At 47.1% G+C, this 13,423-nt stretch overlaps 1 protein-coding gene across 1 annotated transcript in view; it reads left to right on the forward strand.

Annotated features, from left to right (window-relative positions):
* LOC119458477 (signal-induced proliferation-associated 1-like protein 2) overlaps window positions 1–13,423 on the forward strand; it is a 131,601-nt gene that overhangs the window by 87,201 nt on the left and 30,977 nt on the right. Inside the window, 3 exon segments of the mRNA XM_037720319.2 lie at window positions 2,845–3,009; window positions 12,310–12,373; window positions 12,481–12,649. Coding sequence (XP_037576247.1) covers window positions 2,845–3,009; window positions 12,310–12,373; window positions 12,481–12,649 — 398 coding nt within the window.

A 13,423-nucleotide genomic window follows, 5' to 3' on the forward strand; every position in this document is an offset into this window, starting at 1 on the left:
ACTTGACACGCAGAATTCGGATTACTGAGTGCTCCCAGGTTAGTGATGGATCGTCGCTCGTTGGAGAAGAAATTTTGGACGAAGCACGCCTTCGGAATACGGAAGCGCAAGCCTCCTACAGCAAGAAAAATACGGCGATTAGCGGGAGAAGCTGAGGAGCACCCGACTGAACGTGCCGTGCTACCTTGTACCGTGGATTACGTGCCGCGCTACCTTGCACTGTGTGACTCCAGCAGCAAAACCAACAATCGCCCTGTGTCATCGGCACCGATAACGCAGTCGACGGAAGACGTGCCAACGGAGGCTCCCCCGCCTCGGCGTACCGCCGCGCGAATCAGCCGAGATCGTATCTCGGTCGACATAGCTCGCTGCGACTAGGCAAAATGGCGCAAACGCAAAGAACGTGGCCCGAAGCACAGCAGCCACTCCGTCCAATGGGCGGCCGCCGAAAAGTAGGAAAAGCGGAAAAGCAACAAAAGCGCCACCGCTTCAAACTCTTCGCGCCCAGTCGCGGCCTCTGCGCGTGACTGCGCGCCGTTCTCTTTCGCGGCCGTTGGTGGGGCGGTGTTTATTCGTATTAACCAACACGGGTCGAAAATCGATTCGTAACAACCGTACTCTAGCACGTTGCAAAGTAATGGGGCTCGGCCGGGACTGCGGAAAAATTTGTATCATCCGGAAATTCGTATTAGCCGTGATCGTATCATCAAGATTCCACTGTAATCCAAGGTAGCTCTGTATTTGTCTGTATTTTTAACAAGAGGGAATGCATAATGCACATTTTAACAATATCACTGGCGCTTTTTGGCCAGAACTGGCCCTTGCACCATAAGAACCCAATAATCATCAACAATATCACTGAAAAAGTCGGTTAAAGCATGGACGTCATCAGAAATACTAATCTCTTCAAATTTACTAAAAGAAGCGCTAAGCACATTACAGTGGAGCCCCGATTATACGACTTTGTAGGGACCACGCAAAATCGTCGTATAATCGAAAAACGAAGAATATCAGCAGTGACGCTCAGTCTTGCCCAAAAAACGGGTGCAGACTGCCTGAATAAACCCCCGGCACGAACCTGCACTGCTTCCACTGAAGGTAGATGAAATCGTTCAAAAAATTACTGCATTTATTCGATTGTAACGCGAGTTTTTCGTTTCATGATTTTTGTTTCTTGAACTCGGCCGTCGCGTTACATTTGAATGACGGCATAATTGACTATTTTAAAACAAGTGTTCTAAATGCCGGGATTTTTAGCGTTAAGTTGGCAACCTGTAACTTTATGTCTCGATCCAATTCATAGACAAGTCGATCAAAGTCGGAACCTGTTTTTGGTTGGAATCGATGCTGTTTTCGCTGTGCTTGTGACTGGTTACGGTGCTGCAATACCCTACGGCGTTTTGCGGTTCGACTCCGTTCATTCGCGACATTATGGAAATGCAGCGCATTCGGTATGACGGTCGCTTCGCGAGATGAGCAATTTTGATGGCCGAGGGGCTGGGAAAGTCCGCCTCGGCTCAGTTTCTCGACTTATAGTAAGCGACGATTTGCGGATGGCAGGACCAGCAGCAGGTCCACTTTAAATGCAAGGACAGTCGGGAAGGCTCTGTGCAAAATGAAGTGGCCTGGTACTGACCCCAAATGAAATGATTGTGCCGTCTTTTAAGAAGTACAATTAAATCTCAAACAAGCTCGACAGCACAAAAGATGATGATTCTCGGCCGATCGCTTTTGGAGATAGTTTTGCTTTCGGGAGACTCTGCTCGTCCCGGCACCCTTGAAGACACCTCTCTTGGAGCTGAATGCGAGCTTAGGACAGTGCCAGAAACACTTGTCGGGGACGCTTTCAGTGCCGAGTCACGCAAAAGTGACAGCCCAAGGAAAGCTCCGTCTCCTCTTCAGACGACCAGTTAAGAGAATGTTTCTGAATTGTGATTCCTTGAATAAAGGTACCAATTCCTTTTCCGTTCATCTCCCGTTACATTAGCGGCTTTATTTTATTTATTTCGCGTGACTGGAAAGTTGCCCCTCGCGTTACATTCATGTAAATACTGTATTGCACACCCGTTATAGCCGCCTGCAGTGTGCTTACATGCCAGCCTGCGTCTGCTTAGAACTTTTTTTTTTCTCTCGGACAGTACCAGAGAGGCGTCGTACGAGACGGGTCGGCGTAAAATTGCGTCGTATAATTGAGGTTATTAATACATTATTTTTATGGGGGTTTTGCCAAGACCAAACCAATTTGTCGTAAAATGCGAGTTGTCACATAACCGGGGGACGTATGATCGAGGTTCCACTGTATGTACTAACAAAACCGGCATGGTTTCTATAGTGAAAAGTAGAATAAATGTATCAGGCTGTTGGTACAAGACAAGAAATGGATGCAAACACTGCCTTGTGGTCATATATGCCATCAACAAGAGCACATTCATAACCATTGCAGACCCGAGGGCCGAAACTATGTTACTGATACCTTTTTAACATTCTTGTTGTACAGTGCTAGGAGACTCCCGGGCACATGCAGCTCCATATTTTCTTGCACAAAATTTGTAAGCATTAAATTTTGTCAGAACTTTCTGAAATTCGATTTTCGTCTTTTTCTTGATTTGATTAGATATTTGTTTCAAAATCTACTATTCAGTATTTTGCACACCCCTAATTTTTAGTGCATAAGCCTGTTCACTATAACAGGGTTCGACTTTAGCTCGACTAAAAAATTTTTTTTCAGACTCCGGGCACCAACAGCCTAGTTTCCGAAATGGAGTTTATACACTAACATAGATTTCTGTTCAATGAATGCGTTCAACTTTAAATTGTCGCTACCTTTTTCTGCCTTCTACACAGGGGCTGCCCCCTGCAAAACTGCAGCTACTTTGGCCCTGACTACGACAGCAGCACAGGGTCCGACCTGGGGTCACCTGGGGGCAGCACCAGTGGAGGGCTCCAGAGGGGGGGACCAGCGCCGGCTGTCGGCCAACAGGTGCCGTCGTATGCCAAGGCCCGAGCAAGGTGAGCAATGCACATCCACATAACTTCTGGGCTTTGAACGTCGCCACTCGCAGCTGAACTTCTCAAGCAGCCCGAAGGTCCACTGAAAGAAATTCAAAGCAGCCACATTCAGTGCTCTTTAGTTACAGCATTTAGGGTGTAATGCATGTGTAGGCACCCCTTGGCATTCCTGACTGGAAAGTACCAGACACACAGCAATAAAGAAAGGAAATGTATACAGTCAAGCATTGCTAAACAAACAGTTCTAATCAATTATTGGACATGTTATAATCAATTATTAGACATAATGAAAATCTGCAATGTTTATCACATATCTACGGGTAATGAATGCTTATATTGACTGCTGAATATAGCTAAGGTATTTTTGTGTAGGATGCAACTTTCTTCTAAAAAGGTTCACCAGTGCGTGGCGGATGACTGCAATTATTGTGTGGCAAACTACCACCATGAAAGGTGTACAAATTTAAATCGCAAGAAGTAACAAACTTCAAGCGCTTGTCACCCTTAATAGCGGAAGCCATGTCCACCCATCAGAAAGGAATGGCAGGAATGGCCACGCATGAATGTTTAGTGCTTTCAATGCGGTAGCATTGGGCAGATTGAAGCGTGGCCTTCTGCCATGTAACGAGGTACAGTTAAACCTGGATATAACGAAATTGACAAATTCCCAAAAAACTTCGATATAAAGAGGATTTCGTTATATGCAGGTTCGGCATGAAAATTGGAAAAAGAAGCGGTTACTGTATGTACTATCGCTCAAGATTTAACCCTCAATACACTTAAGTTGCAATGAACAAAAATGTCCCAGTTTCGCCCGAAAGGCGAAGGTCTTTGCGATTGCGACAGCAAGTTAGCAGACATGCAGCTATACGAAGTAATGATAGTACAGTCAAACCTCGTTAATACGTACCTGCTCAATGCGTAATTGCGGTTTAAACGTAGTTGCGAAGATTTTAAGCCGTAGTCGCTCATTGCCCACCAAACGGTTAGTGCGTACTATTTTTCTTGTTCTACACGCACAGGCACAAAATCGGCAAAATCTCATGTGCACAGACGTTCGATTCTCGAGTTGCGACGCCTGGACGACAGTCGCCAGCGATAGTGAACTTGCAACATGGCCACCATGACGTATTTTCTGCCGATTGCCGCGCACAAAAGCATGGCCTTCGAGATTAGTTCCCGGTAACGCGAAGAAGCTGCCGGTAGGGGGTGCGAATTCGCTGTCGCCGTCGGAGTAGTAACCGCGCAGAAGCACATTTTATTGCGAAGTGCATTTGTGCCGTCCCCGTGGACGTCGCTTTGCGGTTCCGTGTAAAGTCCAAACACGGCAACATTGTCGCCATGCGCCGTACGCTGTGTGTACGAGTGAAAGCTTGCGGGGGTCAGCCGACTCAATCACGCGCGCGCCAGGGAGAAGGGCGGAAGCGCGCTTCCGCGCTAGGCACGGCGGGGAGGCAAGAAAGGGAGGCGTTTACTTCGGCGGCGGCCGCCGCCGTATCTTGAAAGTGATCTGCGATGTGGAAAAAGTGTGGGCCCGCACGGGCTTATCTTCAAAGCGAACTGCAGACAAGATCAATATCTCGCGTTTCTTCGTCAAAGCGCTCAACCTTCGAATGTCACACCAGGTACTGGATGCGCGGATGCGCGTTTCGCACAAGCGCGAGGCGTCGGAAACGTAGAGCGAGCGACACAATGGCAGCGTAGCGTCGTATAGTGTCACCTAGTGTCAAGTTAGTGAAGTGAAGCGCAGAGACTTGCGCAGTAACCAGAGAGTGACGCAGCCAACACGTTAAAAAAAGTTTTTTTTTTTTCCTTCGGTAACATCAGGAAAAGGAGAGTGCCGGCTTGGCGGGCTGGGCCAGCTGCAGCAAGCGGCAGGGTCAGGTTTGAATGAAGAGAAGGGGAAAGGTCACGCCCGCGGCGGCAAGATCGCCGGGTCGAGGGATGCAGGCCCGCCTTGTGCACGCTCGCACGCACGCACACGTGGGCTCGCTCTCGCGGCGGAGAAGGTGCTTCCGGTTGCTGCTCGCGCAAAAATGACAAAATTTGGGGCGAAATCTCTAGGTTGTCGGCGGGGAAAATTCGTTATATCGAGGGGGTCTCCCGCTGCCACTTCGTTACGTAGAGGTTTCAAATACATGTGCTTCTATGGAGTCACGGCGGGGAATACAAAAACTTCGTTATATCCAGGAATTCGTTATATGAAGGTTCGTTATAAGCAGGTTTAACTGTATACCATTGTGATTGTTGCGCTCTGAATAGTGACCTCCAACGTTTTTTGCTGCAGTGTCTCAAAGTTCAGTGCAAGGTGCAGAAAGCATTGCCACTTAACCCTTTCAGGGTCAATATCGTACATGTACGACCTCCGCGAACACCCTCAAAATGGTCAATGGCGTACATGTACGCTATCGCTTGTACATTTAAAAAGCGCGCCTCTTTCGATCATTTCTTTTGCTTGGTATGTGCTGCCACTCGACGGAAACAAGTGGAATTTTTTACTTGCGCCAATGCCTCTCCTTTTTTTTTTTTTTTTTTTTTTTTTTTTTTTTTTTTGCAAAGGCGCGTCTGCTATCGCTCGAGTATCCGGCGGCGAAGTGCACGATTTTTTCGATTATTTCTTGCGCTTCGTATGTGCTGCCACTTGACGGGAACACGTGGAATTTTTACTTGCGCCACTGCCTTCTTTTTTTTTTTATGGCAACGGCGCGTCAGCTACTGCTCGCGCATCCCGGCGCGCGCGCGCGCGGCGGCGGCAAGTGCGCTCTTCCACAGAACACCGCTCTTCTTTCTATCATTTCTTTTGCTTGGTATGTGTGCTGCCACTCGACGGGAAGACGTGGAATTTTTACTTGCGCCAATGGCTCTCCGTTTTTTTTTTTCTTTTTTTTTTTTTTTTTTATGGCAACGGCGCGTCAGCTCTCGCTTGCGCATCCGGGCGCAAGCGAGAGCTGCGCCCGTTGCGCATCCGGGCGGCAACGGTTTTCTCCTGCGGCGGGTCCCGCTTGTTGCACTAAACTGATGGCTATCTGGTTTCAAATCTCTCAAAGGGTGACCGCTTGTTACTCGATCGTTTATCGCCCACCGCGGCGCGATTACACCTGTTCCCAGGCAGCCGCCTATATACACAAACGATGCTGCCGTTTTTGCGGTTCCTTTTTTGGAGACCACAAAAGCTCTATAGCCCCTTGTTGGCGATAAGACGAAGGCTTCTCACTTGTTTCGGTTTCCGGACGTGCACACAACCATTTTTCAGCGCGCTTATCTTCTTATTCACGAATAGACATTGTGTATTTTAGAACACAAACGGATTTTTTCCTCACTTTACTGTCACTTTAAAAAAATTGCGACCATATTTTTTCGAAATAGATTCTTTCGAAGAATTTAAATCAGCAATAAAAAAAATCGACCCTGGGGGGTCGCATTTGGCAAAACAATTCGACCCTCAAAGGGTTAATATAGGCTCGTACCACTGCAGATCATCTCTTACCGTTGCATGCTGAAATTGCTTCCTTTTGTCACTTGGCTTCGGCTGCTTTCTTCGGTCACTCCGAACAGTTGCACCATGGCACTGGTGCCGGTAGTTCGGCCAGCCAAAATAGCTTGTTGGTTGCTAGCGCGGGCGAAGAGCAATGAGACCGTGAGCGATGAGTTCCAAACAAAGACTGAACTTTTTTTATTCTCTCACGAGACACGGGGAGGCGCGTGCGCCAACAGACTTGTCTTTCAGGTGCTTGACGTGGTGTTCAAGAGTGGCGCTCTTAACTAGCCATTTAAACGCGGGCCATTTATAACGGCGCACGGATGGTGTTCACTACATCACTCCCCCCCCCCCAGTAAGCTGCCAAACGTTACAGGTCCAGTACAACGGAAGGAGTGGTTCGCGTCCCACTACGTTTGCGCTGCACTGTTGTTCGGGAGGAAGTTGCAGTTGCTTGTTTCGTTGCTCTAACAAGAGTCGCGACAGCCGCGAGACCTTCAGAGTTCTCCATGTGAGCCGGTTTCACGGGGTCAGTAGAGACTACTTCACATCGACCGCGAATGTCCACAGTAAATTGCTTGTTCGTACGATGGAGGGCTTTGAAAGGGCCGTCATATGGTGGTTGAAGAGGTCGCTGCACTGCGTCATGCCGCACAAACACATGTGAGCAGGACCACAACTCTGTGCATGTGGACGGGTCGCAGCGCTGGCTGACGCGGTGGTATGGCGCGAAGCTTGCCCATGATGTCGCGCAGCCGGCTTGCGTAGTCGCAAGTAGCTATAGGGCTTTCATTTCTTCAGCGTGTAAAAAATTTGCCAGGCAATCGCCGTGATGTTCCATACACCAGCTCGGCGGCGCTGCAGCCAGTGTCGACTTTCAGCGTTGTGCGGATACCAAGAAGGACGAGCGGTAGTGCTTCGGTCCAACTGTGCCCTTCCATCGCCGTGAGAGCCACTTTCAACTGGCGGGGGAAGCGCTCCACCATACCTTGGCTCTGAGGATGGTAGGCAGTAGTTCTGATGCGAGAGGTGCCGATCAGCCGTGTTATGCTGGCAAAAAGAGCCAACTCAAACTGTCTGCCGCGGTCAGTCGTAACTGTGGACGGCGCACTGAAGCGAGCCACCCAGTGGTACAGAAAAGCATGGGCGATTGTGTCAGTGGTGATGTCTGCGATAGGCACAGCTTCAACCCAGCGTGTAAATCTGTCCACGCAAGTAAGTAAATACGACTGACCATTACAAAGTGGTAGCGGTCCGACAATGTCCAAGTGCACATGCTCAAATCGTGCGTCTGGCGCTGGGAACCTCGTCAATGGTGCCAAAACCGGCATCACATGACTGGCGACCACGTGGCAATTACCGGGCACTCAATCGAGCAACTGTACCAGACCCTGTGCCACACATTCATGATATTACAACGAACTTGCACGGTGCTAGGTTGTGTGTTCGAATCACGTCCGGGTCACCAATGTTGGTTGCTAGCGCGGGCGAAGAGCAATGAGACCGTGAGCAATGAGTTCCAAACAAGGACTGAACTTTTTTTATTCTCTCACGAGACACGGGGAGGCGCGAGCGGCAACAGACTTGCCTTTCAGGTGCTTGACGTGGTGTTCAAGAGTGGCGCTATAAAATAGCCATTTAAACGCGGGCCATTTATAGCGGCGCGCAGATGGCGTTCACTACAAGCTCACTGGTTACTGTCATTGTGCAGCTCACCAATGGATAAACAGGGTGATGGTTAGAGTGGTATTGGGTATGCAGTCTGAAAAATATTTTGGCACGGCAGACACACGAATATGTTGTTGTGACATAGGTTCAGCTGTTTTAGTTTTCCATTTCCATTACAGTGCCTAATAATGGTGATAGGTGCCGCCTGCTTTGCACCAGATTTCAAAACCAAATGTAGAAAGCTTTGGTACCCTAGTAAGTGGTGTAATGGTAGCCAATCTTGAAGGCCATGCTTTCATGTACTGCAAGCAGCAAAAGCAATTGTTGAAGCTAGAAACTTGTTAAGATTGCCATGTTTTAAGGTCTACTAACGAGACCCAATGACATGTGCACACTAGTGTGGTCTGAAAACACACTGCCATTTTTCATATTTGTTGCTGAATCAAGGTGGCAAGTTTTGCCACCTGGTGCTTTCAAAGTCATTCGAAGGTACTTGTCAGAGCCTTGGCCTCCAATATTTTGTAAGTCATGTTGCACTGCTTGGTACCTGAGGGGAAGTTGCAAATTAACCAAGAAGCAGCATGCTAGCTGCTGGAATTATCCTGTTAAATTTACACAATATTTTAAAACCACGGAAATTGTAGAAATTATCTGGGATTTCCAGTTAACTGATTTCAAATTACCGCGGTTTTAGCATGCTGGTACCTGCCAGAAACATTTTTAGATTGTACATCTTTATATTCAATAATTCATTATATCAGTGTTCGTTATATGGAGGTTGGTGTTTAATCACGAGCATTGCATGTTTGCTGCCGTCATCGAGTGCTTGACCATAACTGACATCTTGGTCTTGGCAACAGGAGCAGTAGTGGCCATGAGGCTGGAGTCATGCAGATATTGATAGATAATCATCAAACAATAATATCTCGTAATGCTATGACATTACAGCTGCTCAGATGAAGTATGTGGACCTGGGAGTACCGTATATACTCGTGTAAGGGCCACACTTTTTTTTCTTTTGTCACAATTTTGACGAGGTGTGGCCCTTTCACGGAAACAAACATTTTGGTGTAAATTGTGCACACCTCGGATCCTCGGATGTACCATTGCATCAGAGGTCAATGCGGAAGTACGCAGCACACGAAAATTCTCCGATGCGCGTGCGCGGCATTGCGGCACCGAACGCGATTAATTCTGTCGTTTTTTTTTTTTCTGAATTTTGGGCTAGGTGTGGCCCTTACACAAGTCTATACGGTATTTTCTTTTTTGGGCAGAAACAGCGTCTTATGATTCCTGGCACACGCCAAAGTTCAAGAAACGATTAGGGGTGTGTGAACAGGGATTTTTCAGGCCGAATCGTATATCAAATTATTTTCGAATAGTTTTTGCATAGTAAATAACTGCTATCACAATTAATATAAAACGATGTTCACATTCCTGTATTGTTAAAGTTGGCAAGTTTACCGTAAAAGCTCGCGTATAATACGAGGTTTTCTTCAAAATTTCAGCATGTAAAATTTCTGCCTCGTATTATATGCGGATCCCAAAGTTTTCAGCCTAAAATTTGCAGTTTCGGGTTTGTTTTTGTTCACTGCTATCATCATCAAGACTCATAGCAGAGTATGCGTCATCTTGCGGTGGCGTCGGTAGGCTGCTGCTGCTTTCAGCGGGCGCCACTTTGACCACGCTAAGAATAGGCACGTTCGCTAGTCTATCTCGGGACCGCGAAGGTAGTAGCCAGCTGCCTTTAAAAGGAAAGTTATTTTAGCAGCCGAGGCCATCGGAAATTGCGCCGAAGGGCGACACTTCGGCGTCACCGAGGGTAGCATTCACGGCTCGGATGACACCCCAGTTGCAAAGTTGGTTCTTTATTCTATGGTTGCAACGGCGGCATAGAAGCGCATTTGGCCTTGGCAACGCTGTCGCTTCGGTGGCACTGGGTCCCCTAGCAATTCCTCTCAACTCCCTCGTAGCTTCCCCCCACCTTCGACTGGCTCCGTGCCCGCCCGCCGGCGCAGTGCCAACTTAGCCCTTTCCATGAAGTTTCATTTTCTGCCATTGGCGGGAAGTTGGCCGAGGCGTCGGCTCGTACACGTGTGTTCCGGCGCGACGGTGAAACGGCAACCTTGCTATGAGAGTGAAATTGCCGCCGCATTTTTTTTTTTTTTTCATTCTTTTTCTCCGCATGGCGTTGATGGGTCTATCCTAAGCTTTTGCTCTATGGCGGTGTCAGAGCAATGCCGGTCGGAGGCGCCGCCGCGTGATTTGGAGCGTTGCTGAGGGCATTTCGGTGCGCCTTATGTTTGAATTAACCGTCGCAAATGCTTTCGCATTCGAATTACTGGGCGTTTTCGCCCATAGGAATACACATAACTTTGACGGGGCCGCAGCGTCAGTTCGAATTAAGCGTGTTCGAATTAACGAGATTAGATTGTAAATGCTTTCTGTGGGTTTTCCTCGCTCGCATTATATGCGGATGAAAACATTTTTTTTTTTTTCGTTATTGCTATCCCCAAATAACACCTTGTATTATATGCTAGTCCGTGTTATACGCGGGTTTTTACGGTATGTCATTACATAGTACGTTGGAAAGCATTATTTATTAAAAAAACAAATGGAGCATTAGGAGCAATCAAGTAGTTTCTTTGCATGCGCAGGGCTCTTCAGAGAGTGTGAATGATTGCTGTACAGAAGTGATGTAGCCTGATCCGCTACGCAAGTTCTCATGCTTTGTGTCCATACTATGCCCATGGGGGTGAAAATTTCACCTTACTTTTGCCCCAACATTTATGCTTATTTGGGTGCAGTTGACGTTTTAAAATATTCGAAAAGTGTTAGAGAATTATTCGTATTTATTAATAATGACTATTCAAATCGAAGACCAAATCGAATAGGACACTATTCGATTCGTTACTCGAAAGTTTCAAATATTCGCACAGCCATAAAAACAGTTCTTGCTCTGTGTGTTAGCCATCGCTGCAATACTTTTTTGAAGCATGGCACCATTTAATGGCAACGCTGTGGTCACTGCCATGAAGCCCAGCTTCTCGGTTGGCAAATGGAATAGCGATGCATTTTGCCAGCTGTTGTCACAGAGACCCTTCTGGTGGCTGTCAAAGGACCCATGAAATGTGTCAAGGCTTCGTTAAATCGAAACTACTGTGCCATATTGCTTCACCGAGGCAAAAAATATGACAAATTTGTAGAGTAGTTGCTAACTCAGTTAATGCTAAGCTGAGTTTGACTGTTTTAGAACGCCATTCTGGAGGTTTGCAAACTTGTCACTCTTTCCAGAAAGCATTGAGAATGCAAGCTACCACCGATGTCTTGCCGGCACAATCTGTTGTGCATATTTGCCAATCCTCCAGAATGTTTCTTAATGTTTATGAATTTGGGCACGTTCTACAAATTTCCTTGTGTCACGTTCTAGCGTAAAATAAATTCCGTACGAATGAATTTTAAAGGTGTTCAAAAATGGGGCAACAAAAGTTTGTAAAAATGTGTACAAAAAAAAAAACAGAAATCGTTATTACACTGTGCCATCCTCTCATGCCAGCGCAAGGCACCATATATTAGGGGGTACTTGCTTTGAGCAAGTTTATAGGCAAGTTCCTGAAGGAAGTTTCTTGAAAAAGTAACTACGTTCTAAAAATGTGTTCCTTGTCATTGTTTTCTGTTCGAAGTTCACTGCTGATTGTGTGCTGCGTCTAAAGGCATATCCTCCTTAATATAGTGCAAATGTATCCCACAAAATCTCTGGGCTTGGGGTAAACTTCAAAGAAGCATGTTCTATTCCCTCCTACACTTCGTTGTCATGTCTGCAGGGGATTTATGAATTTCAAAAAATTCTGGGGTCTTCTGGCACAACCACAATCTGATTTCTGAGACACGCTGTAATGAGAGACTCCAGATTAGTTTTGACCACCTGGGGTTCTTCGATGTGCATCTAAATCTAAGTACACAAGTGTTTTTGCATTTCACCCCCATTGAAATACGGTCGCCGTGGCCGTGAACAAACCAGCGACATTTAGCTCAGTAGTGCAATGCCATAGCTACAACCTACCACAGCATGCTTTTGTTTTTCTTTTTTTTTGCATATTTTACATTTCACAGATCGGCATGTGCATAACTGTGTCAATTGTACCACCTTTCAGGAGTGACATGCAGTTCAGATGCGCCAGCCAACCACAGCGGCCCTGCGAGGCTCCTCCGGCTGATGTAAGCGTTTCCGTTCTTTCTGAAGTATCTCCAGCTGATGTGTCTAAGCAACTTCCACATTTGATGCACCACCTCACTGTTGCCATGTCCAATTCCCTTGTCCCTAGGACCGGCCGTCACCAGTGCCCCCACCGGTTCCAGCACGAATGGCACGCAGCCCACCGGGAAGGGGTGGCAGTTCGCCAAACGAGCGGCTGGCCCGACGAGCGGCCTGCAACTCCCTCCCACCCCTGGTGGTGGCACCGCCGCCCTCCTCCTCGGCTTCAGCTCAGTCAGGCAAGTATCGTTGGCTGTCGCGCACCTGGCAATGCGTGCAAAATTTCCACCCGCCTGCTTTATCTGTCCATGGGGTAGTTAGCATATTTGTCTCAAAAGGACGCATTGATGGGCTGGTCGGCATCGCATTATGTTGTGTGTAGCACAAACGGGACAAGTAAGGCTAGAGAGGGGACGAAGACGAGTGCTGTGTATTCATCCTCTCTAATACCTTACATGCTCCGTTTATGCTGCACTTCATGGAATGTTTGCCTCGGGAACCTTTTTGACAGACAGCCTCAGCAGACTATTGCAAAGCATGCTTTGCCTCATGCCAGGCACACTGCAGTAGGTTCCTGTTAGGGGACTCTTCAATAAAGAAATTATGTTCGATGGTGAGATCATTGTTTGATCTACTTTCGAACTTCATACTTTTTCAGCGGAATCAGCATAGAAAACATAACATTGGGGCTATCTAGGCATGTGTGGCTAATACCGTATTTACTCGATTGTAACACGCACCCGTTTTTCGTGACCAAAAGAAAGGGGGAAAAAATACATTACCGTGCACCGCATGCTTTCATACAGAAATACAACTTTCTCTCATTTGGAAAAACGAACATTTACTCCCTATGCACTAAAGTTGCGATGAATAAAAAAAAAGTCGCAGTTTCGCCCGAAAGGCGAAGCAGCGATATGATAGCAAATTAGTAGACAGCTGTACGAAGTAAGGATAGTAGTTTTATCGGCCCTATAAACTTCTAAACATTCGCTTACTAACTAAATTAACACGCA

The sequence above is a fragment of the Dermacentor silvarum genome, chromosome 7 (genome assembly GCF_013339745.2).
Source record: "Dermacentor silvarum isolate Dsil-2018 chromosome 7, BIME_Dsil_1.4, whole genome shotgun sequence".
Taxonomy (NCBI): domain Eukaryota; kingdom Metazoa; phylum Arthropoda; class Arachnida; order Ixodida; family Ixodidae; genus Dermacentor; species Dermacentor silvarum.